At 44.7% G+C, this 27,699-nt stretch overlaps 1 protein-coding gene across 6 annotated transcripts in view; it reads left to right on the forward strand.

The window, feature by feature from the left end:
- The window catches only part of STYXL2 (serine/threonine/tyrosine interacting like 2), a 36,326-nt gene that overhangs the window by 981 nt on the left and 7,646 nt on the right, over window positions 1-27,699 (forward strand). For 2 of the 6 annotated variants that reach the window (XM_051780040.1, XM_051780041.1), the window contains exons 3-7: window positions 2,391-2,485; window positions 3,353-3,584; window positions 4,344-4,561; window positions 6,684-9,975; window positions 16,496-17,677. In XM_051780040.1, coding sequence (XP_051636000.1) covers window positions 2,391-2,485; window positions 3,353-3,584; window positions 4,344-4,561; window positions 6,684-9,505 — 3,367 coding nt within the window. In that variant the 3' untranslated portion in view covers window positions 9,506-9,975; window positions 16,496-17,677. Of the gene's footprint in view, window positions 1-2,390; window positions 2,486-3,336; window positions 3,585-4,343; window positions 4,562-6,683; window positions 9,976-16,495; window positions 26,821-27,699 lie in introns of those variants that run through there. The other 4 variants (XM_051780042.1, XM_051780043.1, XM_051780039.1 and 1 more) reach the window with 3 other exon arrangements.

Genomic DNA, 27,699 nt, shown 5'->3' on the forward strand with positions numbered 1-27,699 from the left:
GTACAGGACCACTGCCACGGCCTCCCGGGAGCACGGGGGAGACAGGGCTCCTGTGCTAGTTAATCCCACTGGCAGAGTACGTGCACACAGGGGGGACAAATTGCATTACTGTGGGGTGGTATCATCCCTCTTCCCTGTCTCACTCTGTCATATCCATCCCCATACTGAAACTTCTGATCCAATTTCAACTCTTCCCAGATCTTTCTGTGCATTATAAGGACTTGTGGATTTTTTAATGTCGATATTAGGCTTTCCCAGCTCCAGAAAGACCAAGGGTCTTCGGATTTGAGTTTGGTTCAGAGCCAACTTTAGCTACAGGCTTCAGGCACTGAACAGGAGGCTGTCACAGCACAAGCAGAAATTGAGTTACCCCAAGCAAAACAAGCATGATTAGATGTGTTTTCTCCTAATACAAGGAAAAATACATCCCTTTGTACTCTTCCTAAAGCAAAATGCTCTGCAGGGCTTTCCGTAGCCTTTGAGATGCTTTAGCTGAAAGCAAGGGGAAGGGATTGAGTTTGAAAAGAACCTGCCCCAGTGGCCCTGAACAAGTAGGAGATTATGAAATGTTTCCTGTTAACTGTGGGACACTGCAGAAAAATCAAGACAGAGTGCTTATTGCATTTAACTGCAAGCATTTCAGAATTGATGAGGAAGATCACTGAGCTAACATAAAGAAAAATTATGTATTCAACTTGGTAAATCCTTCTCCATCTGCTCATCACTCACTCAAAATGAACAGAAGCACCTCTCCGGTTTATTTCCCTTGCCTTGCCTTCCCTGTTCCTTTTTTTCTCCCCTTTTTCTCTCTGTCAGTGATAAAAGCAGTGATGAAGTTGATAAGATCTATCCCATCCAGAACAAGGCCCTGGAAGCCTCCAGGATTGGGCTGTGCTGCACCCCTGTGTTTCACAGATGCTCGGGGCAGCCACAGGTAAAATTTGTTGAGGCTGTGGTGGCAGGTTATTACCACTTGTTATGGTTTTATTGAGCTTGGAGGCAACCTTTACAGCAAAAGGAATTGAAGACAGGGCATAGCTACTAATTTGTGTCAGCTCCTGTAAATGAGACTGAGACTCCCCTTGCTCATCTCATAAACTCCTTTGAAGAACTAGAAAAGGATTACTTTCAGTCACGGTTGACAAGTGCTGGAACTCAACTAAATGACCTAGATGAGCCTGTTAAGTGGTTTCCAATGGCTGTGCCCTCTGTTTTGGTTCTGGAGCATGAAAGCAGTTCAGCTCTCCAGACACTGCTGCACCCTGACTGCATATTAATCACCCTTCCTCACCTGCCTTAATTAAACAAAAACAAACACTGTTGAAAGTACTGCAAGTCTGCATGGCCAGAGAGCTTCTGTGATAGCAGCAAACTTGTCCTAATGACCTGTACCATCTATTTGGAAGGAAGTGTAGACGGTGTAGATCAGGGGAAAAGCTCTGTAAAATATTTTGTTGAGATGGTCTAAATGAGAGAAGATGTGCTTGGATTGTACAGGTGGACCCAAATGGAAAAATAGTTGTTTTCAAGATTGTGGCCCCTTTTTTGCTTAACAAAAACTTATGTGAATCACACTGTGTGTCAAAGAACTCCCTTCAAAGGTGCTTGTGGGTGTCATAATGGTTTCTGACCTGCAGCTGGACAACACAGATTGACTGAGCTGGTTAGAGCATGGTGCTAATAACACCAAAGTTTGATCCCTGTACAGGTCATTTACTTAACAGTGGGACTCCATGATCCTTGTGGGTCCCTTCCAACTCAGAATATTCTGTGAAATCTGTGAAATACTGTGTGAGTGGAGAGACTGACCACAGATTCATGCTATGAAGTGACCAACGTGCTGAGGGAGAGAGTCACAGGCTTCACTCTCAGTGCTTGCATTGCAGCTTGTGGTAACTCAGAGGATGCTTGTGGGTGATTAGCCAGCAGAGAGAAAACCCAACACCCTGGTGTAATCTGGTGTTTGGAATTGTTCAATAAATTCTAGTTAGGACAATGTTTTTATCTGTCTGTCTGAGAGCTACTTGTGAGTACTCCTTGTGATCCATCCCCCTCCCAGTCTCAACCCAGACACTGATCTTCTCCACCTGAAAAACTTCTCCACCAGGCAATTGTTTTGCACTCCCAGTCCATGAAGCTCCTCTCCACGGGACCTGTCTACATCCTGCAAACACTGGATACCAAGGGCATATTTAAAGTCTGTAGTGCCATGCTGGAGAGCAGGGTGGGAATGAGGGGTGAGAGAAGAGCTGGGGCTTCCCTTCTGCAATTAAAAGATCCTCTGTGCTCCAGTTCCCTGCTGCTCCCCTCTGGAATGGGTGCAAAGGGGGTCCTGGGGGTAGGATCCCAGTGGAGGGCATTGCCTAATAGGCAGTGTGGTTGGTTGGCAGGTATTCCATGATATCAGACACTGATACAGAGAGCATCTTCATGGAGCCAATCCATCTGTCATCTGCTGTGGCTGCCAAGCAAATAATCAGTGAAGGTAAGAGGAGCAAGGATAAGAGAGCTGTGTAAGTAATAGAGACCTGAGTTGCACTAGTTTTGCCTTTTGTCATCCAGAGATCCTAAAATGATAAAAAAGCCTTTATGAGAGAACCCCACCTGAGGCAGAGGTGAAAATCACAAAGAAATAACAATTTACAGAAAGGTTTGGTGACTTCCTTTGAAGTTGTGCAATGAATCTGTGGTACAATGAATTATGTACCACAATGGTGAATGTAGTTTGAGTGCTGGTTGCTCACTGCAACAAACTGAATTTAGAATAGAATAGAATAGAATAGAATAGAAGTATTTCAGTTATAAGGGACAAACAGTGATCATCTGAGTTCAGCTATCTAACCAAAAGTTAAAGCATATTATTAAGGGCATTGTTTTACTCCTCTTAAACACTGACAGGGCTGGGGCATGAACCATCTCTCTAGAAAGCCTGTTCCAGTGTTTGACCTCCCTCTCCGTGAAGAAATGCGTCCCAGTGTCCAATCTTAACCTCCCCAGTGCAGCTTTGAACCCTTCCCACCTGTCTGATCACTGGATACCAGGAAGAAGAGCTCAGCAGCTCCCTCTCTACTTCCCCTCTTCAGGGAGGTGTAGAGAGCAGCTGCATTCTTCTGGGGCTGGGATAAGGGTGCCCTTAACTCCCAGGCCTTTGGCCAGTGTGGGTCTCTGGACTGAGAGGGCAGTGCCATGTGCTCTTCCCATAAGCAGGTGCTGCACACATTGCAGACAGAACAGTGTGATGGTTCTGGGGGGAAAAAGTAAGTCAGAAGGCCTGTCCCAGACACAATTAATGACAGGTCATATGTTTGCGTTGTTTTTACATGCTTTGAGTTACAGTGTCAGTTTATTCCAGAACTGAAGACAAAGGAGGTCAGGGTAGATTCAGTGTGTCCCAGGATGTTGGAGTCTGCGCAGCAGCTGATGGTGGAAGACCTGTACAACCGAGTTAAGGAAAAGATTGATGACACCAGCTTGTTTAACACGCCGTGTGTGATGGACTTGCAGAGGGCACTCGTGAAGGACAGGCTGGAGACCCCCAGGGATGCTGTGGATGAAGTCTGGCCTAATGTCTTCATAGCAGAAAAGTGAGTGTTGGCTTTTGCCATCGAGTTGCGTGAGATTCCCAGTGAAGGGTCAAATGGAACCATCGAAGGCATAACATGTATTACATGTGTCTAATACCTTTCATCCCTAGAGAGCCCCAAAGTGTTTTTCAGACTGTGCTCATAGAAATCTCTATGCACTGAAAAGTAAATACTTCTGGAATAGAATCAGCAGCTTTCCTGTGCTATTTTGATGCTTCAGCAGTTTAGGAGAGGAAAAGGCAAATGAGCCCAAATTCCACTCTTCTGATTGGAATTTGGCCCTGAAATTGGAACTGAAGTCTTTATTATGTCAAAGAGAGTTAAAAAAGAAATGCCATAGCACGTGTCAAGTGGAGATGATTAGGACTTCTGTACCGTGGTTCAGCTGTCTGAGACACCTGTGTTAGTGACCAGACAGAATTAGAAGTGGATATAATGTAAAGCATCAGTTATGGAGGGATAAAAGTGGATAAATAAGTACACAGCCTGAACCCAGGATGGCAGCATGAGTTTCAAATCAAGCTGTAGTGGAAATGGAGCATATGGCTCTACAGGTGAATGCAGGTTTCTCATTGTCTTTTTCCAGTGAGTACTGGAAAGAAATACCTGTAGGACTCTCACAGGACATTAAGGTCTGAGTGGAGCCACATGTTGGATGAGTAACACGGATGGGGAGTTCTGTAGACTTTGTAGCAGGCATCTCCTCTCCTACCCACCAAGGGAGCACTGGTACCTCACATCTCTTTTTCTTTCTTGAAGAAGCGTCGCAGTGAACAAAAGCCGTTTGAAGAGACTGGGCATCACACACGTCTTGAATGCAGCTCATGGTACAGGGGTCTACACAGGACCAAGCTTCTACAACGGTCTCAATATCCAGTACCTGGGCATTGAGGTGGATGATTTCCCAGATATGGATATCTCCAAACACTTCCGCCCGGCTGCGGAGTTCCTTGACGAAGCACTGCTGACTTACAGGGGTAAGGGGAGAAGGTTGCAGTGGTTCCAAAATGCTTGGGAATTATGGGTGGAAGTGTTACTCTGATAAACAGCTGGTGCCACGTTTGCAGTGGGGTAGAAAGAAGGCAGAGCCTTCATTCCCTGCATGCAGCACCAGTGACCACTTGTTCCCCATCCTGCCGTGCCTCATTCAAAACAGGAGGGAGCAAACTAGTAAGGGGAGGGAGCCCAAGAGCTCCTGCTGGAAGCCCTGTGTCTTCAAACTCAAAGTGGCTGCAAGTCACCTCCCTCAGCTGCTTTGAAAGAACCCTAATACAGCAAAGAGCAGAAGTCCTGCTCTGATACATATTTTTTAATATTGATGTAATACTATATATATATAGTTGTATTTCTGTACCCTGCAAGCTTCAGTTTTGCCATGATGCAAAAACCAGGCTGATTTACTAGAACAATCCAAACAGCTGAGCTGAACCTTTGTATGTCTGTCTAATTTGCTGGACTCCAACTCCAGGGCAGCTGTTATTCTGTGGACCTCCAGTGCACACTGGTCATTCTGCTGCAGCTTCAGTGGACAGTTAGAAATACCTTTATGCAGTTTAATATGGAAATGAACACCATGATCAGTGATATTACTGATATTATTTATATATTTAGTCAATTAATTTAATTACTGTAGAGAGACTGAACAGATTACCTCCCAGCAGAAGTGACAGTGAGACAAGTTTTGTTAGCACGCAAGGAAAGCTGAGACAGTTTTAACAGCTCAGCACCACGAGGTGGGACACCACCTATCTGTGTTCTTCCTCACAACTCCCATTACTACCCTTGGCATAGTCCAGGTGCTTACTGCTGCTGCCATTCATCGACCCTTCAACTCACTACCCAGCAAAAACGACAGCCCAGCAGGGGAGAGAAGGTTTTCCCCTGGGCTGGTGATCCGAACTGGCTCGTTAAAGGGCCAGCAGCAGAGTAGCAGAACCGACACGGGAAAGGGTGCACCGAGGCAGAGGAGCCTTGAAAGGAAAGAGAGGAAGGAGATCTCCCCCTGTCGGTGAACTGTTAGATTGGCTTTACTGCCTGGTAAAGTACTTGGAAGGCAACCAAGACTTTTGGTGCTAAGGAAGGCATAAAAGACATTTCAGGATTGTAGGAAGAGGTTCATTAGGTAAACACTTGGGGTAACATAGCAGCAGTCAGAAAGGTGGTGTTTAAACTGGCTCCGTGAAGTTTCAGTGCAAACAATTTGAATAAGGTGGGGTTTATCACACATTTAGAAACAGTAATTTCAGTTATTTGTAAGTTGGCAAAGCCTCATTTACACTCTTCATATTTCCAAGCTTTTCTTTAGCCGTAATTTGCTATAAAAGTAACATTTTTCGGTGTCAAAGTGTGGTTTTCTGCAAGAGGTAGTAAATGCCATGAAACAAAGCAGATCTTCAGTTTTCATTCTTGCTCTTACTGTTACAGGATAGTGGGTCCCAGTAGTTTGAAGCAGCTGTTTCAGTTTGTCAGAGTCAAAATCAGCTCTTTCCTGCCAGTTGCTTGGTTCTCCTCTTCTAAGATATACTCTGACTTTGGCTTCCTACATGTAACCATCTGAGGGTACCTTGCCAAACTGATCTGGATTCTGGCAAAAAACCAATCAAATTAATATAAAATTGTATTTAAGCCCCATAATGTGCCTTATGAAAAACTAAATTATTCTCTTATCTTCCCAATACCTTCCTGGAGGCTAATGCTAATATCTCCCTTTTTACGTATTGAGAAACAAGCTTGGAAGGCTTTAATGTCTGACCCTATATCAGGCAGCAAGTCAAGAACACTGTATTGCTTGTCTTTCTGATAGCTGTTATAAGCTTTTTGACTATTTGAGTAAGTGAAGTGTGTAGGCAAAACTACAAATATTATTTAGCTTGTTTTGAAATGTGCCTGCCCACAGCTTTTGAAACTAATGTGCTTTTTATTCATATTTTATTAAGGTAAAGCTATGAAATATTTAGTATTGGTTTCAGTCACTAAAACATATAATCTGTCTAATTTTTAACACCATTCAGAGAATGCTTTTGTGCTCCATATCAGAGCGTATGTACCATGTATCTGTGACTGGAAACAGCTGAACACTTTCCTGTTTGACATCTGTAGGCAGAGTCCTGGTCAGCAGTGAGATGGGCATCAGTCGCTCCGCCGTGCTGGTGGCTGCCTACCTGATGATCTACCACCACATGACCGTTCTGGAGGCTCTGATGACTCTGAGGAAGAAACGAGCCATTTACCCCAACGACGGCTTCCTGAAACAGCTGCGGGAGCTCAACGAGCAGCTGCTGGAGGAGCGGGAGCTGGAGAACTCTGGAGACGAAGAAGTGACTCCTAGTCAAAGTCCTGTGGCCCGTGCAGGGACTTCTTCCCGTTTGTCTGGAGCTGGGGACGCAGAGAGCGTCGTGGGAGCCCGAGCCCACTCCATCACAGTGGAAGAGGAGGACACAAGCAGCATGCTGGGTAGTTTTATGAGCTCTTCGTCAGTGTCAAAAACCAGCTGGGTTTCCAAACGCTCCACCCTGATCAGCGAGGAGGAAGAGGAACAGCTGTATGAGGAATGGAGGAAGAAACAAGGCCTGTCTGCAAAGGAACCAGGAGTTAACCATGAAAGAAGAGCATCTCCAAAGCATCTGGATCGGGAAGAGGAACAGTCTGATGAGGATGTGGAACAGAGGATCCATGACTGGCAGCGCAGAAATGAGAAATACCAAATGGAGGGTGCAGCCAGGGAGGAGGATGGTGATTCCAGCATGGGAGGAAGACCTTACCCACCAGGTGAATTCAGTGATGTTGAGAGTGTGAGCAGTTTTGAGATCCGAACCCTGAAAAAGCAGCTGGAAGCCAGTAGCTTTAGCAGGATGAGGAGGAGTCGCACAGACTCTGTGTCTTCTGAGAGCACCTGGGACATGTGGAATCAGAGACTTCTGGAGATAGAGAAGGAAGCTGCTCAGAGATACCATTCCAAGAATAAAAATTGTGGGGAAATGGGAAGAAAGGAGAGGGATGTGGATGAGGAGAGCGTGCTTTCAGACAGTAGCTCCTTCTACAATTTCTGCCAAAAGAACAAAGACAAGTTGACTCCTCTAGAAAGGTGGAAGGTCAAGAGGATCCAGTTTGGCTTTCACAAGAAGGATTTAGAACCATCATCATCAGCTGCACCATCTCCAGCAGAAGATGGCAACCAGGCAGGTGAGGAGGGAGCAGAAGGGAAGAATTTGTCAGATATTGACCTGACTGCTTACCAGGCTTGGAAAATGAAGCGGCAGAAGAAGGTGGGCAGTGAAAGCAGCAAGGAGGAATTTGTGGAATTTGCCAAAACCGAGGATTCTGCTTCAGCTAAAAAGAGGCAGAGGCGTGTAGAGCTCCTCGAACGTTCAAAGAAAATTTTAGAGGAAAGCCAGTCCATGTGCAGCTGGGAGACAGACAGCACGATGAGTGGGAGTATCCCCCTGTCGGCTTTCTGGCCCTCGGCGCCTTCTGCAGATGGTGCCGAGGATGCAGCTTCTGCCCTGAGCATGCAGACAAATCATTCATCTCTGTCACGAACCAGGAGCAGCACGGGAGCAACGCAGCCTCAGATGCCGAGCGTACCCCTTCCCAACCTCCCGGTTGGTCCAGGTGACACCATATCCATGGCAAGCATCCAGAACTGGATCGCTAACGTGGTCAGCGAAACAATCGCTCAGAAGCAAAACGAGATCCTGATGCTGTCCCGTCCGTCGTCCGCGATGGCCTCCCTGTCAGGAGACCTGGGCAGGCGAGGAGATGATGACAGGGTTTCTCTGCTCAGTGCTCAGAGCGGCTCATCTGTGGCTGCCTCTCAGCTGCGCCAGCAGGAGCTGCGCCGGGCCGAGTCTCAGTCTGTCCTGTCCTGCAACACCTCCGTGAGCGCAAGGACAGAAGGGACTGCTTCAAACATGAAGACAACACAAACGAGCAAGCCACTGTACAGCCTCTTTGCTGATGATGTTGACCTCAAGAAACTCAGGAGGAAGGAGAAGGAGATGCAAATGGAAATGAGAGAAAAAATGTCAGATTATCAAATTGAAAAGGTGATCAGAGACAATAAACGCAGCACTTTATTTAAGAAAAAGGTGACCAAAGGAGAGGAAAATGAAAGGGAAAATGGCACAGAGAGTACAACAAACAGCCATGGGCGTCCCTTGCAAGCAGATTTTGACAGAACTGGTACAGTCTTCGATCTGTCCGGTCAGCCTGCAAACTCAGGTGTACCAGAGTCAGAAATAGAGACTGATATTAGCAAGTGGCTCAATGGCCTGAAAGCAGAGAGAGAACCACCATCTTATTATGAACAAACTGAGAAAGCTAGAGAGAAATATAGCAGATCATCCAAAGTTAGACAGATGGATTCTGAGACATCCAGTTACAGATTCTGCAGGTCCCAAAGAGAAGAGGTAGACAGCTGTTCTTCCTACGAGTCGAAAGGAGATTCACTGAGAACCACGTCAAGATTTTCCTCTGCTTCTGCGAAAGAGGACAAAAAGATGTACAAGTTCACAAGGTCGAGGGTCAGTGAGACAAGTTCCAGAGAAAACAGCCCAGAGCTGCATGTTTTCAGCCGATCTCCTGAGCCGCCCTTTGGCTCTGAATCCCCTGAAGCGTCTACACAGAGCCGAGTCAGATCCCATCATGTGGAGGCGTGTGAAGAGGAGGCCAGGTCAGACGTGTCAGAATTTGGGGCAAAGAGAAAGTTCACCCAGAGCTTTTCGAAGTCCGAAGAGGATGGAAAGAAGGAGGCAAAAGTGGAGCAAAGTGAAGAAAGGTTTGCATCTAGGCAGCGCTCTCAGTACAGGCGAAGCACACGTAAAGAGGAGGAAGAAGAGATGGATGATGATGCCATTATTGCTGCTTGGAGAAGCCGACTGGAAGAAACCACAGCAAAGCTCCAGCGGAGAAGGGAAGAGTGACCAAGATCAGACTACAGGAGCACAAGCAGAGCCAGAGTCCCTGAATCACTCACTCATCATTATATTTTTGATAATCCTTTGTGGTTTGTAGGGCATTTCCTGCAGATAGTTCTCTTCTTAATCAAAAGCGATGAAGGGAAGAGGTCAAGTTCTGCAAGTGTTTGTGGCTTGTCAGAAAGAAGATGCTAGAATTAAATGATCAATGTAGGTAGGAACACAATGTTAGAAGCCATTAGGAGCCAGACAATGTTTCAGCAGCAAAAGCAAGTAACGGTGGCACCTCAAGTCAAAAGACCAATCACATCCCGTTTTGGTTATTTCAATTTCCTAGTGTTGTTAAAAACTGGACATATTTTTTTCTCGGATCTTTTTGATCATAAGTGGAAGAAGCCAACAGCCTTTTCTAGGAACTTGAAGAATGTTTCTCTCTTAATCAGCTTTACTTTATACCACTGAGAAGATATTACCAGGTAGGCTCCATTTTCTGCACCAGCCTTATGAATGTCTACAGAAATAAGACAGTTCGGGGAAATACATGTTCTGTTTTACTTTGCTAAGTAGCAGAAGCAAAGTAAAATACTAGGAAAAAGAAGATGCCTCCTTTTTAGAAGTTCAATGCAGTAATGAATGTATTCCTGTGGTACCAGTTTTTCTATTTTCTATTAGATAGAGTCATCTCTGCTCCATTATGGTTGGTTCCTGCTAATAACTTTGGGTCAACAAAGGACAAATGCAGCAATATTAACAGCCATCTGAAAATCATGTTTTGATGTAGTTAAAGAGATGGGGTTGGGGCTAGGATTAGTGTTAGGTTAGGCTGGGTTTCTCAGTACTGACTTCACTTTGGTTTATGTATGCAGCTCAGCTAAGTCCCTGCTTTCGTGTTCGTAGTCAGATTGTCATGTTTTAATTTTCAGCATGATTGCCTTAAAAGAGAAGAGTGGTACACAAACTGACCTCGAAATAAAATTGTATATAACTGGAGCATGGGTATAAGGCAGCATGCACCAGCTGTGTGCCTGTGCAGGTGGTAGCTCGATTTAAGAGGTGGTAGGTCTGGCTGGCACGTTCAGTTAACGTGTATCCTGAGCCACAGGGTACACATTTCAGAGGGAGAGGAGGAAGCACAGTCTCCACGTTAACTAAGTGTACCAGGTTAGGAGCCTGAGGTCCTTCCATGCCCTGCAGAGCCTGGTGAGCTTGTGTGATCCACCAGACCTGCCACAACATCCCCTGTGTGGCTTGTGTGACAACGTGTCTTTGACGCACCAAAGCACCCAAGTCTCTGTCACCAGTCAACGTCCTCCACCTCTCTCTTGTAAACACATAGGCCAGTTTCTACTGACTTTGACTCTGGAATTATCTGTTCCCTCCTCTGTACAGACTGTATTTTGAAACAACAAAGCCCTCTGGCAGAGCTGAATATAAAACGACAATGGAGGGATGATGCAGTAGTGCTCTCACAGGAAGTTTTTCTTTTTCTTGTAATCTCCTCTCCCTCCCACTGTGATGCTTAGAGCTCACTATTACTATTATGCTAGTCCCTCTCCCTATTTTAATTGTGTAATACAGACAGCAAGCTCCACAGGGCAAGGGCCTGCTCTTTGTCCCTGTCTGTGTGACGCTGCCGCACATCAGCAACGCTATCTAAATAATGGTTACTGATAACAAAATGCAACTGGCAATCTTCCTAAACTTAGAATCGTTTCTCTCAACTATAACTCACTGATTAGACATTATCCCTGCTTCTCTGAAGATAAAGATGATTCTTTCTGACAGCCAGGACTGGGGTAAATGATAGCTACTTATTGTCAGGTAAATGGAGCCTCAGAATCAGGTGATTGAACAGTAACAGTTGTAGAAAAATAAGAGAAAGAACACGTTTTAGTTGTGTGGGTTGCTTTCTTGGTTTTGTTTTTTTTTTTTTTAGTAAACTCAGATTACATTTTGAAGTGCATAAGAGGCATGGTCTTGTTAATGTTTCAGGCACGCAGAGATGCTCTGAGGTTTATAATGCACTTCTACTACAATATAATATATAATACAACGCATCCCTTGTTTCTGCATACCTCTGTGAGTTGTTATTTTTTAAAGTAGTGGAATTCCAGGCCTTGATCCACACTCTGAGATTTTATATTAAATTTCTGGAATTTGTGTTAGGATAGGCGCTTTCCTCTTCATCCCTGGTAAAGTTGCTCTGTGGAAAACGGCCCTGCATAGATGTATTTGGAGCTTGCTTTCATTTCAGTCTAGAAAAGGTCTTAAATTTCGATGGATCAAAGTGGAAGTGTGCCTTCAGTACCTTCTGGCACTGAATTTACTTTTTTATCAAAGGCTGATTCCCTCTGAAAAATCCCTCTCCCTGTTCCTGTGCCTGGCTGTTCCCAGCAGACAAGCCTGTCCTCTGCAGTACTGTAGGGGGCATCTCGCGCTGTAAAAGAGGAGCAGTGGATGATGTGGTAATTGGTTTCATTTTGCACTGTACAGCACGGCCTTTGTTTGGGCAGCATTTTGATTTAAACACTAATCTAGGTCTGCTGCACAAATAAATTATTCAAGACCGAGGGGCAGAATATGGTTCTATAACAAGTCTGAGCCACACCGTCCTGATAGCGAGTTTTGACCCTTGTGAGAAAGGGTTAAGTGGGTTCTGCTGACTCATTGAGGTAGGTGGCTTATTAGTTCACTTGTGTAAAAGGGAGATAAAAATGGTTTGCTGGGGAGAGGCCATCTAAGATGCTGGCTGAGCAGTCATGAGGGAGAAGCCTTAGAAATAGCTGAACTTTATTTTCTTATTGCTTATATCCTTGTTAATAAAGCCAAACCCCCAAAGCAATAAGGGGGTGGGGATCATTTTGGACTCCATGCAGTATACGGCCAGTGCTTGAAAGCGAGATGGGAAAGGCTCCAGCTCACAGGTATAAATTACATGAAACACTGACATAAAGACCTTGCATGGTGAAAATATTAAAGCATTCAGTCATAAGACCAATAACCAGGAGAGACAGAAATGGAGAGGTTGAAGGCAGGCTAGAAAGTCAGGTTTTAAGATGAGAATTTAGAAGGAGATAAGGAATTGCAGAAAGGGGAGAGGTCTGCACAGATTGTTTCAGGTGACCAGAGCTGCAGAGTGAATGGTTTTTCAGCAATGACACCAGTCTGACACTAGATTAAAAGAGTAAATAAGTACCCAAATTCATCTAGGAGGGATTTTTCAGCAAAGATGCACTGGGACTGATATTTTTGCTCAGACTCAATTTGCTGCTGTAGGAAGGAGGGCGTTTTTTTGGCACTGTATAGTGGAAGGTGAAAGTGCAAGGAGCATCCATACGGTCAGTTAAGAATATAAACACAGGAACATCAGAAAGGCTGTATGGGGTCAGACCAGAGGTCCACCTGGCTCAATATCCTGTCTCTGGCAGACAACAACAGCGAATACCTAGGGAAGAATATAAGAGCAGTGATATAAGTGATATTTCCCCAGCATGGTCTTCCAGCTTCTAATAATTTGCAACTCAAGGACTTCCTGAGCCAGGTGTGATATTCTTGTATTTAATAGCCCTTCATAGATTTTCCTTGTATGGAGGTGCCTAGTAATTTTTGAGTTATAGCCATAATAGCCTTGTACCCACTAACCTCTGTAATCTCCTGTCGCAAGAAGTCCCACAAGTTACTCTACATGGAATGCTAAGCCATCTCCTTTTTTTCTGTTCTGAACCTTCTGCCCACTAGCCTTTAATGGCAATATAGTATCTGTTTAGTATCTACATGTGCCATGAGATTTTACCCCCTCTCTGTCATTAAATCCCATCCTTAGCTCTCTGGTTCTCAGCCAGTTACTCATTCCTCATACAGGGGCTGCTCCATGTCTCTCATTATCCTGGCCATTCTTCTCCAAACCCTTTCTAGTTCTTCTTTGTCATGCTTGAGATGAGGGACCAAATCCTCACACAGTATCCAGGGTGCAGGTGTGGGAGGGATTAATCCTAGGGCATAATGACCTTCTTTTTTTCTGTTCTCTGTTCCTTCCCTATTAACTCCTAACAGTTTGCATGTTTCTTTGGCTGTTGCTGGGCACCACAGTGATATTTTCATAGAACTACTTATTATATACACAAAATCTTATTGTTGGATGGCAATGGTCAGCTCCAAGATCATCATTTTTTGTGTCAGGTCTTCTTACATGTAAAGCTTTACATTTATTAGCCCTGAATTTCATCTCCCATCTTAGTGCTCAGTCTCTCAGTCTCATTAAGTCCTTCTGCATTTTCCCACAGCCACCCTCTTATTTCCACTGCTCTGTTTCCTTAATGTCCTTTGAGTGGTGTAGAAACTCAGAGGATATGGGAAGCAAAGAAGTTAAGGAGGGATAGATGAGAGAGAAACCCATTTGATGCTGGTCTGCTTGAAGTAAGAAATAAGAAAGTGATGAAAGCTGGAGAGCAAGGAGATAAATGTTCAAAAAGAGATCTGAAGACAATAGGCAAATTGAGAAGGGGACCCACACTGGATGGAGACAGGAAGATGTAAGCCAGAAAGGCTAAAGCGAAATATTAATTTGTTTAGATGTATAAAAATCCAGGGAAAGGTTATGAGGCAATCTCTGTGGGAAGGATGGAGATTTAAAGATTTCTCACAGGTCTGTGAGAAATGCGAAGAGGATTGGGAGAAATGGCAAGGGTGAGAGACATTAGTGGGACACAGATGATAAAATGACATCTGTGCTGGATTGGGACTTCAGTGTAGCAGGAGCAAGTTTGGCAGGAAGTGGAAATGTGCCAGAAACACGTTATTCCTCCTGTAACAGCCGCATCCTGCATCCTGATACTGAGAGGTGTGGAGCCATGGCCCAGTTCCCCCATTGTGCTGGTTTAAAAGTTAACCAGCAGGGGGAATGAACCCAACTCAAAGGAGAGATTATAAGTCAGAATAACAATTTATTAAAATAATACAGTAAGTACAATAATACAAACAAACAATTGGTCTCAACCCACAAAAACCCAAATGTGTAACCCAGTACCCTGGGGCCTGAACAAAGTGGTGTTCCTTGGGCCCTGTTTGAGTCCAAAGTAAAGGGAGAGGGGAAGAACCTGCTGGTGGGAGAGCTGCTGCAGTCTGGCCAGAACTGGTGATCGCAGTCCAGTGGTGGTCTAAGTCTGGTTGAGAGCGATGAGATGCAGCCGTCCTCTGGATCCCACGAGTGGGTTGCAAAATGTTCCAAAACTCCAAGATTATATATCCTCCAGTTCAGGCAGGAATGCTTGGTACTCTCCTCAGGGCGGGGAGTTCACAAAGGGTGTGAGGACAGAAACATCCTCCTATCTCACAGGCCTCTTAACACCTAGTTTATAGCCTGAGGAGTCAGGCTCTATGGGCAGAAGGTGCGAATAGTCTATTGACAACAATAGTCTAGTTTCTGGGAAATGACATGGAAGGCTATAGAATACAGTTTTGGGTTACACCCACCATGCTCTATGGGCAGAGGGTGCAAATAGTCTATTGACAACAATAGTCTAGTTTCTGGGAAATGACATGGAAGGCTATAGAATACAGTTTTGGGTTACACCCACCATGATGAACTGATCTCAGCTGTCCTAACTAGGACACCCATCCAGGAATTTCAGGGAATCGTGATTTATTGCGTGCAGCACCAGCTTATAGACTGGATAGTTTGAAAAGGAGTTTAGCACCATTTCCTTCCCTTAGAGCTCCTTGAGAAATGGGTGCACGTTAGCTGTGGTGGGGAGCCGGGTGAATGGTGAGACAAAAAGTTTTATTTGGGGCTGCTTATGTTGCATTGCCTGCCCTTCCTTAAAGGGTTTAGCTGGGGTACATTCAATATGGACATTATAATGTGAAAACACATTACCCATGACCTCCCTGAATTTATAGACAATCCAACAGAGATACTGAAAGCATGTGATTAGTGTAGTTGAGGGCTTGGAAACAGACACTGTGTGCTCATGTACTCCAGCAAAATATCTTTGAGTGCTACCTACCTATTCTCTGGAATTTCACTTGTCATTTAGAAAAATGAAAGTGGGTCAAGTCTCTCTCTGTTCTAATTGTGAAGAAAACTTCCAAAATGGGAACTATGTATAACAAATAAACAGTTCTCTGGAGAGGTGGGAGCGTAGCTCTAAAAGGTGTGTGAATTGCCCCAGTCATCTCAGCAAGGTGCTGACTTATTTGCCCAAGAGTAGTAATTTAAATGCCAATAATATTTGTTACGTTGTTCTTCATGTAAAAAAATCGAGAAAGATTCAAAGTACATGTACTTAGGTTGTGAATTGCCAATACCAGCAGAAGCTACTTGAACAATCAATCACCTGTATCTTTTTGGCTATCCCTAGGAACAGAAATCTTTTGGACATAAAAGCATTGAAGAATCTTATCTCTTTTTTTGTTCTTTGTTACATTTCAATATATTCAGGAGGTGATTTCATGTTGCTTCCATCTATCTATCCATCTATCTGTCTATCTATCCCCATTACAACCTCTCAGTGGCTTCTGAGCTTGGTGTGTTCCTGTGACTGCTGTTCCCCTGCCACAGGGTGCACACACAGGCACACACACATAAACAGACATAAAGGAAAAACATTGCTTGTGACTTACAAAAGCAGGCAACAACATGAATTCAGTTCTTCCCAGGACTATCCAGGTGTGGCGATGTGAAAACTGTCTTAGAGAGCAGGAGAAGGGACATCCTGTCTGTGCTTTGAACCTTCCCCTCTGGATTGCATTTCATTTTTATTTGCATGTATCTTTAAAACAGACAAACTTGATCCTTACACAAGAGCCTCCATATCTTGATTCATACCTGCAGGCAGACTGGTTTTCTTTTAATTAAGATATGTATTCCCTGGAAGACACAAATGAGTGTAATGGAAAACTAGCTTCATTTTTAACTAGGAAGAGAACAATGTCTCTACATAATCAATCAATCAATCAATCAATCAATCAATCAATCAATCTCTTATTTTTTTCCAGTGCACCGTTCATGCCAACATGCCTGAATGCTTTATGGTCATTAAATTAAATCAAAGAACACACCACAGAATGGACAAGGCCAGATCAATAAATCTTAAAACTGATTCAAACTTACCAAGGACTCTGCACAAGTAACCATGAAAGGAAGGATGACTCCAGTCAGAAGGGCATTTGTGTGGGCATAAAACTGAACCAAGACATAGGTGATACTAATTAGAAGACAGAAACATTTAAAGGAGCTGGTCATTTTTATAGCATCACCCAACTACCAACAGCATCGACCTGCAGCCCAATGTCTTAAGGGTATTTTTGGACTTCTGAGTGATGCACGAAAATAACCATGGTGGCAAGAACTTTTGGCAGCTGGCTGGAAAGCTGTACAGCTCCAGGTCACGTCCTGCCACGAACATGCCTAATTTTAGAGATTTGCCTACTTGTGACTTCCCCATTTGATTATTGCAGGGCACCATATTAAAGAAGGATGCAGTGCCCACCAGCTGGCATGAACCATTGTGTGGCTGTTCCGTCCTCACGGACCATCCCAGCAATTTGATCTTTGCAATGACTCCATACTGAACTTGGATCCAGTTGAAAGCCATCCATTAGTTTGGCAGAACATTTCTCCCTCCTTGCTGGAGAGGAGAGCTTTATGAAACTGCAGTAGCCTTTATGAAACTGCCAATTAATGGGGAGCTTTGTGCATTTGGCTCACAGAAATATCCCAGCAGCTGTCATAACCTATGAAGGTTCATTCCCAAAGCGCATAAAATGACCACAGGCCTAACTACAGTCAAAACTAAATGCAAACCCCAGTTCTTCAACTTAAACTTCCCTCCCTCAATAATTTTGCGAGGCATGTGCTCCTTAGTCTGTGAATTGCATCAAAAGTATTGCCTAGAGGCAGAGGGTCAGAGGAGATTCCACATATGAAAAACAGGAGGCCCTCAAAAGGGTGCAACCTCAGTTGCTGAACAGACACCACAAATAGGATGGATAAAAGCCCACATGAGACTGGTATATGAGCAAGCAGAAGCTGACAGTTGCCCCTCAGGAATACAGTATAAAGCTTTCAGTTCTGCAGGAGATGTGATCTGAAAGTTTGCTTCCTGGGAGCAATCACACCTGAACTGTTGCGTGGTGCTGCGGTTGCATAATTTAATAGTTGTCATGTTTCATCCCAAGGTGAGTGTTGGTGGTGGTAGTGTACATAAAAAATTTGTACGTCATTAGGGATAAAAGGGTCTATGCAAGAAGAGGTCAGACATTATCCTCATGACCAGCAGAGGAGGTCTATATTAAAACAAAGGAGGTGTTTGATTTTCTTTTGAACGTGGGCAGATGATTCAGACCCATGTGCCCTTCATGTGCTCTGTCTCTCCCCTTCCCATCTCCTTCCTTTTGAAACAGATTTAAGTCCATCTACTTTTATATTTTCAAACAAAACCCATAAAAGGGCCATAAATATCATGACTCGCTAAAATGAAAGCTGTTTTCTTCTTCTCCCAGGAGACTCCTGCCTGAGAGAGAGACAGAAAGAGTTCACCCCTTTGAAAATTTCCTCCTCTGTCGAAGTAAAGCTCATATCTAAAAGCAGCCTTCAAGGCTTTGTTCTTATCATCTTGACCTGGCTTTGTACTGGCTTCTCTCTGTATTGCTTGTGGAAGTGTGAAGGACGGGGCTAGGGGAAGGAGTTTTGGCTATCACTGGCAGAGCAAGGGTCATGCTTGGAAAGGGATTTCATTGTGGTTTCAGAAAATGTTATAAACTCAGCACACTGGCAAAAAGAATGAAGAAACTCATTCCCCTCCTGGATCAGACCAGTGATCCACCCCTTCTGTCTCTGATGTTGGCCAGAACCAGATGCATCTCAGAAGGTATAAAGGAAGTTTAAGTGGGTAATTATGGAATAACCTGCCCCGAGTAAAATTTTCTCCCCTTCTGGCCCAAAGCCCTCCTTCATCTCTCTCCTTGGTTAGAGTTCAACTCTATGCCCTGAAGCATGACGGCTTCTCTCCCTTCCAAACCGCTTTTCATCCTGGCCTGTCTCATGTAACTGCCTGTGACAGTGATGGGCTGTATAGGTCTTGTCCATTGAGAGTCTGTGACAGATCACAGCCTTATTGGAAAGAGAGGCAGAGAGGCCGAAGAGAAGGTGAGGGAGGAGAGCATAAACTCAGATGAAATATCCATCAGGAAGATGGAAAGAAGAGTGAATGCCTGGGAAACTAATTGCTGCCTGCTGATCTGGGCTGTGGAGATAGCTTGCAAGTGAGCATTTTTGCTTTTCAGAGATTTCAGCCTGGAGCACACTAGGAAAGTCAACTCTTTGGGTTGAAAATACTGTTCATCAATACTTCCCCTTATATTTTTTTTTTAAAGCTGTAGAAGTATAAGAGTAGTCCTGAGAAAACTATTCTATTATATACTGACGGAGCTTTTTCTTCCACTGAAGTTCACTACTCATTTCTGAACAGGTATTGGTGTAATTTGGGCCTACTAGACATTGAACACCGATGAAAATCAGGCTGTTTTTCTGCTGCCCAAAAAGGGTTTAGGAACCCAAAGTCCGATATTCCTGTCTAGGTCCCTGTCCAGGTCTTACAGAGATAGCTGCTCATACTCCTGAGTTGAGCACAGAGCATATCCAAAAGTGTTTGTGGAGCTTTTGTGGGTTGGTTTGGTCATTGCACAGGCCATCAGCATTTGTGGGGCACAGTGCCAGATGCCCCAAGGTGAGGGTTAGAATTATCCGACACACTGAGACTTTTTAGACATTGTCAGCATTTTCTCTGGTGCCTTTACCACTGAAAGCATTAACAAAGTTCCAGGGAATGGTTAGTGTACTTTGTAGATGGATGCTTCCAGTAATACACAGGTTGAACAGCAGGTTTTATTTATCCAGGAGCTCAACAATTCCTAGGGAGAGGGAAAGAAGAGCTAGGTGTTTGATCATATCCAGGCCTCAATGATCATTAATTTCACTCCCACAGTATCCACAGTTTCCCATATTCCTTTCCCTCAAAAGTGTGGCAAAGTGATCTGGAGTTTTCCAAGTGATGGGTGTTGAAATCTCACCCCATCTCCTGGATACCACACTGAGGTGTTCAGAGCATCCTGCTGGTGTTGGCTGAGCACAGGAGACTGTTCATTAAGAAAAATGACTGTATCATTTATACTGAGAACAGCTGCAGTGAGCAGCTCAGTGCCAGTGTTCAAGGCTCTGTAATCTCCTGTTAGTTGCCACTTGCCATTAGATTTTTTTACTGGCCATAAAGGAGAATTGTAGGGGAAATGAGACGTGACAATGATTCGCTGTTCTTCCAGCTCCTTTATCAATTCAGTAACAGGACAAATTGCTCCAGAAGGTAATGGGTATTGTGGAATATTAACTATCTTGCTATGGGGTAAAGGAGCAGCTGTTTGCAACAGATTAGCAGTCAGAGATGCATTTGTAGGATGTAAACTCTGGGGCAGAAAGGGTGATGTCCCTATTTCCCATGTTCCCCACGACTGACCCTTCAATACATCCATACCCAATATATTAAGGGCACTTAAAAGTAAGGTCAGGTGGATTGTCTGTCCCTCGGACAGAATTAGTTTAGCCCTGACCAGTGGGTGGTTAGTGGATTTCCCATTAACTCCTGCAATAGAGACTAACTGCTTGCTGCCCTTTGTAAGTGTCCTTACCTCCCATCGATATCCGGGCTCCCGTGTCAATGAGGAATGTTCTAAAGCAGGAATGGATCATTAACTGTGACCAGGATCCTCAGCAGTGGGAGCAGCACCCACCCTGGTTTCCTGCACATCCGCAGTCTAGGTTTAGTGATGATAGTTTGGGTATATCCCTGAGCTCGCAGCCCTTGCATGCTCTGCCTCTCTAGTTATTATCCTTTCAAACCATACGGTGTCATCCCATCTCCAAATACAGGTCCCAGAGGGTTATCATGAGAAGTAAATGAGGAAAACCTGTCCAGCTGCCACAACAGGGAAGTTGGCAGCTCAGAGACAGCTGCTTCTCTAAACACATTTTCCATTGTCTTTTACGCTCAGTACTAACTGATGGTGTTCCTCAACTTACCCTTTTGCTCTTCTGCATTTACTTTAGCTGAGGTTATCCCTTGGTTTTTATCCTCTGGGATTTACAGTGGTAAATCTGCTAGCCCACACTGAAGGACCTCTTGGAAACTAATACCATTTAAGCCTGTCTTAATGGCTAACACTAAAGACTTCTACACCACCTCAGCTCCCATTATCATGGGTCAGAAGTGTACAGGCTCCCAAATCAACTCCCAGGGATGCAGTTCTGCTGGAAAGGGTTGTCCAGCCCCTGGAGCAAGGTGTGCTGCTCCTTCTAATTCAGCTGAAATCACAGGTTGCAGCAGGGCACTCTGCAGACTGGCTGCCAAGCCCTGGGAACACACATTTTTCCTGCCATGGGCAGTGCACAAAGTGCAAGTCCATGAGGGACTGGTAATATTTGACCTCGTGGTATCCAACATTATTCCTGGGCCTAATGCCAATGATCAAGCCTCAGCTGGGGCAAGGTGAAGCTCATTGGCTCTGGCTATCCAAATCCATGGTAGCCCATTCACAGGTGTTTTCCCTGGTTTAGCTCGATATCTCTCCCCCAGACCTCTGAACTTGAGGGCAGTAAACCCTGCCATGGTTCCTGTGGAGGGAGGTGACTTTTGTGCCCCTGTGGGAGTGCTGTGTTCAGTTTTGGTTAGTGCTGCTGAGAGCAGGGGGCAGGGAATCATCATCACCTGGCTTTGAGGGGAGGGGTGCAGGTCTGCTTGTTTCCAGATATCCCCCTCCCAGTCAGCATCGCACTTGGCACAATAGTCTTTAACTGGGTCTCCTGCAGTAGCTTCCAACAGCCTCCTCCTGCACTCCTCAGCTTCAGCAATTGTCTGGGGCTGAAGCTGGACTCAGGTGGTCTGTTTTGCATTTCTAACTGCTTACACTTCCGAAGTATTCTTTCCATTTTCCTTTTCTTGTTTTCCCTTTTCAGTTGTACATTTTCCCCTTTCAACTCATCAGTCACATCCACTGCTGCCCTCTGACAACTGCCTAGTAGTCAGCACGTTGCACTTTCCCCTTCTCCCTTCTTTACCTTACAAGAAAACTGCCATCTGGCAAACTCCTACCCAATACCATCAGCATCCGTGCAGTGGCTCTTGACCGCAGGACAAATCCTGCTTGGGATTTTGCCACTCCTCTTTCTCAAAGTCTTCTCCCAGTTGTTGCCACTCAGTGTCTGGTTTTTCGTGGCACAGACAAACAGACCCACAGAGACAGTGTCTTTACTCACACCAAACCAGCTGCTTTGGTGCTTGCCAGCAGAGCATGTCCAGGGGAGATCCCACTTGTGACACCAATAAAATGTCTGTTTGGATGTCTCAGTTTTCCAGGGAACCACCAGACAAAAGGTGAGAGCTGCAGGAGGCAGCGCTTTGCAGGTGACCATGGCTGCATAAAGGCCCTTTAGCTCTTCCTGGCCACCTCTCCTGCCTAGCTGGTACTCTGGCTTTGACCTGATGACACTGCTCCCAGCACACATCAGGCCTCAGCATGAGCTGGGTTAGCCAAAACCTAAGCAGGAGTTGAGTGAACAGTCACAGAAAGGCCAGGGCCTCAGGCAAACAAAAATAAAAAAAATTAATAATAATAAAAAAGGTGTTACTATTTATCAGGGAATGCAGTGATAGAAGCTGGGGTAACCATTTTAAAATGAAAGAGGGTAGATTTACTTCAGGTATTAGGAAGGAATTCTTTGCTGTGAGGGTGGTGAGGCCCTGGAACAGGTTGCCCAGAGAGGCTGTGGATTCCCCACCACTGGCAGTGTTCAAGGTCAGGCTGGATGGGGCTCTGAGCAACGTGGTCTAGTGGAAGGTGTCCCTGCCCACGGCGGGGGGTTTGAAACTAGATGGTGTTTATGGTCCTTTTCAACTCAAACCATTCTATGATTCTATGACAACTGTTTTCCTCTAATCCAATTACACAGTGCCACTGCCTCATATGTGTGGGGTGAAAAGAATATTATTTCACTGAACTGACCTTGTACATGTGTCTACAGCTTTGTCCGATGATGGTTACACACTAAAATAATACCTCATCTATGTGGCAAATCTCTCTTCTGTCCACAATTAAGTCCACTTTATAATTCCATTTTTTTGGCCATGTTTACAACAATATAGCTATTGCAAGCGTGTAGAAAATGTAAATAACTTGCCTGTTATTTTTCCCAGTCACCTTTCTCCTTGTCTCTCCTTCAGTTATGAATGCCTTGGAGAACAGATCATACTTGTTTAGTGCCTGAAAATTCCTTAGCTTTTAGGGGGAGCTACAGTAAATAAAAAAAAATTATGCTGAATTCTGTTTTCACTGAAACTAAAAAAGAAAGCCATGTTATAACCTGATTAGGTGTGATTATACTGTAAATAGGCCATAAACAGTCAAAGGGAAAATAACCCACAATATTCACATCATTGAGAGACTGAGGGGGTAATCGCTGTTCCTCCCTGCTGTTCAAAATATTTTCCAAGTGTCCCCAAAACTGCATTGGCAGCAGAATGTGGCCCAGTTCAAGGGCTTTAATGCTCCTGCTAAGTAGAAATGATTTTTCTCCTCGAAATTTTCAGTGAAATAGTCTGTATTTTGCAAAAAAAAAGAAAAGAAATCATAGCTATTCACTGCAAAAGCACTAAGGAAAAGGCAGAGACCATCAGAAATCTTTCTGACAAGTCAGTTTCGTGTTTTAAAAGAGATTTGTCCAATTTAAGAAAAAGTACAAATGTTGAATTTCAGAAATAGGCACGTTCTATCTTAAGATGCCAAAGAATTTCAGTGTTGCTTGCTGAAGCTAATAGGGAGCATAACCTCCACTTTATGCGTGAGGAAACAAGAAGAGAAATTTACCTTCAGCTCATTTTTCCCCTTTTCCCCAAGAATTGTTACAGAGAACTGGCATTTTAAACTGGTGCTGTAGCTTACCTTTAAGACCACAAACCTTCTTCACAAACAGCATGGCTACCTCTGCCTGTCGCAGAGCTACGGAAGAGCAGGGAGATGCTGTGCTTTTCCTGCCCTTTGCAGCGAGAATCTTTTTCATCTTATATCCATGCTCACTCCACACTTTCAGATATTTCCCCTTCGTGACCTATTAGTTCTCAGCATCTTTTTGGGCTCAGTGATAGCTAAGGATATAGTTGTTTACTATTATTCCATTAATATCCAGAGGCCTTACCCAGCATCAGGACCCCACTGCAGTGTGTCCTGCTTGCAGCACAATTCTGGATGTTCTCACCCTAAAAGACTTGCAAGTTAAATGAATGAAACAGACCCAGGCTGGGAGAAAGAGTTTGCATCTGTCAGTGTGTTTGAGACCCAGAAACAGAGCCCAGCATCGTACGTGGGTACTGCAGCAGCAGAAGTCTGCGGAGAATTTCAAAATATAGGGCTAAATTCATCTTGCTAACAAAGTCGTTCTCCATGAGCAATCACTCAGCTCTCTGTGGCACAATTAAACACTCACTGGCCTCCAGAGAGCACAGGCACGACTCTCTAAACTGGTGATTAAGGCGTTTGCCTGTGAGGGGCAGACATACCTTTCAGGCCTTTTTCCAGAGAGTGTGCAATGTGAAAGAGTTAAGTGTTCATCGGTGCAGGCTTTTCCCCTCCCGAGTCATGGCTCCTGGCTGCTCACCTGCAAAGGTGTGCCGTGCCTTTCTGGCCCAAAGAATACTCAAATAACCAATTCAAAAGGAAATAGTTGATTTGGGACTCTTTAACTGAATAATCGACAGCACAGGGAAAGAGCCTGACACTTCCTTGGACTTAGATTCAGGTTCTCTCTGTGAGTTAAAGCACTGTCTTCTGAACACTGAGTTACTGAGCTGAAAAAGGCCACTCTCTGATTTTTGTCACCTGCTGCTTATGGGCTCTGTCTTGTCCGTGGATAAGGTTGGTGTAAGAACTGAAGGTAACTTAGGTCTGTCAGCATAGGCTGGGGAGAAATTCTTCATTGCAGTTTCATGTTTATCCATTATAATCCAGTGTAATTGCAGACTGTCCCTAAAATATGCTGCACTGGATTTTGTAGGGCTTCCATCATCTTTTGGATCTGGGTCACGCTGATGGTACAGGTGGCTTCAAACATAAATACAGGCCATCGCATGGATGGGACGTACATTCCTGGCAAAACCGGCAGCTTTACTTATGTTTTTCTGTGTGAGAAATGATTCAGAAACAATCAGATTGGTTCTGGCTCGGTGTGGCAGATTGCACTCGAGCACACGGCAGCCTCCCGGCCAGCGGGGAGCTGGGCTAAATCACCCACTGGAAGTACGAGCCTGCTTTAGCATTTAGCACTTCCTTAGCATTTAACAGCAAAACCCAGCAGAAACACGGCTTTTTTTGTTTGCTTTGTCCTACTCCCTCTCCCAAGGCTCAAAAGATTGCAAATGCCTCTGGAGTATCAAAGCTTCAAATCCAGTGTAGCCTGGCTATTATTCCCTTCAGCCGTGAGCATGGCAGTTACGGGGATAGGATGAACGCTCCCCATCTGGATCATTTAAAATCTGTGTTTAGTATTAATTCTGTGGCTTTTTAACCTGACTCTCAGTCTGGAAAGCAGGCAGCTGTCAACACAGGGCGATGCAGTGCCCTGTGCTTCTGCTGGACTTGCACCTGCCCGTGGTAAGAGACCATCTTGTAAGATCAGTGTGCTTGCTGGAATGGGAGGGCTGGTGTGGCTTTGGGTGAGATTAGCTACTGGGCAGAAGAACCTGCTCTGAGGGAAAGGTCTTGCCAAGAATTATGCAGGCAGTGACAGGATTATAAAGATATTGCATGTGGCACATTACAGTGGACACACTAAGAGTCTTCCCGTTCCCTTATTCTATCATATGGACTGAGTTACACGCTGTGAAAACCACGTTCCTCGCACGAAGGAGCAGAATAAAATACTGTTTGGCTTAAATCTGTTCCTGCTTGGGAATGTCAATTAAATCTGTTCTCTTTCAAATTTCTTTTGTTCTGCCGCTTTTATCTTTGTGCAAATTTGCCTTGGTGACTCCTCTGTTGTCAGCCTGGTCCTGACAGATGAAAATCATGAACCCTTCTAACGTTACAAGCTGTAGGAACATGCACTTGGCTGAGGGTAACGTGGAGTTACAGAACCCCAACCAGAGTGCGCTGGTGCACTGGCTTCTCCTGCCCTCCTCTGTGCAATTATTTTGGGGAAAGTTCTGTAGGCCAGGGAAACTGTATTCATAACATCCACTATTTAAGCCTCTCACTCGGGCTCTCTCCTTGCAGCGAGAACTGACACACTGTCAAAGTTGACAGTGCTATGCCAGTTTATTGCACCAGAAGACCTGGCCTTTCCTTTCCTCCCAGCTCCTGATCTCGGCTGCTCCCATTATGTGAACCCTGTCTCAGTCCTGCCCTTAATAAAATCTCCATGCTCCATATGCTCCCTCAGCCTCCCTTTGATTAGTGCTCCCAGAGTCTTCCTCGCTGCTGACGTCGGGGGCATGCACAGCTCTGTAATTTCCCGACAGCCCTTTTCAAACACTGGCTTTTAATCATGAGCTGTTTTACCAGCACTTCCTTCTCTCACGGCGCGCCTTTGAAGCGAGGCCGCCAACAGTGGTGGGGTTCCTTCCCCGCTGCCCTTTTTTGTTGTTTCCATACAGGATTCTAGGACAGAATTTCATAGCTTTTTAAATGCTCTGATTTTTTTTTTATTTTTTTTTTTTCTGTGCTGTGATCCTAATTTCCTTCAGGATTTCTTCTTCATCTCCTGGGAAATTTGTCTCTATTTCTGGCATCTGTCCTTCCTAACCCTTCCCACGTTTCTCCCCTTCCAAAGACAGGGGAAAAGAATCCATTTAATATTTTTCTGTAGTAACGTCTATCTCATCTGTCAATAAATTACCCTTTGCCATCTCTGGGAGACCCCTTTGTCTCCCTTCACTGACCTTATTCTGTACCTTGCCTGTTTTTTTTTTAAGGGAGGATGCAATATCCCTGGGCTGTCATTCCATGAAGAACAGCTGTCATTCCTCCCATAGTGCATGCGTATGTGTTTGAGGAAGGAGGGGAAAGGGAGGGGGGAATTAGGGGAGGACGGGGATCTGCTATTGGGAAATATGGTCCTATTCACAGTGGTAAATGTTTTTGCATTCATGATATTCAGCTGCAATTCTGTCTTTTTCTTCCCGTGGTTTTAGACATTCATTTCCAGATTAACGGAAATCTTAACACTCACCTATCTGAAATGTAACTACAAGAATATTTATTAAACATATTTTTAAAACTTATTATGTATGCGTTTTATAAATTTCTAATTTCTTCATGGTCTCTGCTGCTGTGAATGCTATCTCACTGAGAGAGCTACAGCCTGATGCTACAGAGGTGGATTCAGGAAGCATTATCTGTTGCTAAAAAACATATGACTTCCATATATTTTCAGCATTACAGACTGAAATGCTCACTGAGAGGGTTGGAGAGCATGGTATAGTCCTGCATGTCGCTAGCTGGCTGTGCAGACTTGCAGAGGGAAGAGGCAGGTCCATGAATCCAGCAGTTCCTGCCCTGTCCACACTGTTCCTTATGCTTTGTGAAGCACTGCAGACTCCCAGAGAAGTCCTCGCGGAGCGCTCCCTGTGTTTCTCGTGGTCCGGCGGCTTTGTGCTGGTCACACGTAGCACAAGTAACGTTCCTTTCTTCCTGCCCCTGCTCCCACACACAGTCTGACCATAAATTAATACAGCTCAGAAAAGCAAATACCAGCTTTGATCAAATTTTACCGATGTATTTAAAGAAACAAAAGAACTAAAAGAAATCCAGCAAAGATGCCCTCACCTCTGTAGCATCTGGTAATTACACTTCTGAATGCATTTATTCTCACAATAGGGAATGAAATAAGGAAATGCAGTTATCACCTACGGTGTGCAGCGGGGACACACCAAAGTGACCTGGTGCTACAAGGCACGACACGTGCTGGGGCCCTCATTCTCCACGTACCTGAGTCAAAAAGCTGGTGGAACACACTGTGAGTCTTGTCTGATCCAGCCTTGGTGTTTCCTTTGTTTGGAAGCCAGCAACAGGCACCATGTTTGTGTCACAGTCCAGATCCAGGCATGGCTTCTGGGCCTGTGAGCCCAGAGGTGTTCCAAAGCCCCGGATTAGCCAACACT

This window comes from Manacus candei, unplaced genomic scaffold (genome assembly GCF_025592945.1).
Source record: "Manacus candei isolate 608988 ecotype Guabito, Panama unplaced genomic scaffold, ASM2559294v1 h1tg000014l, whole genome shotgun sequence".
In the NCBI taxonomy this organism is placed as follows: Eukaryota; Metazoa; Chordata; class Aves; order Passeriformes; family Pipridae; genus Manacus; species Manacus candei.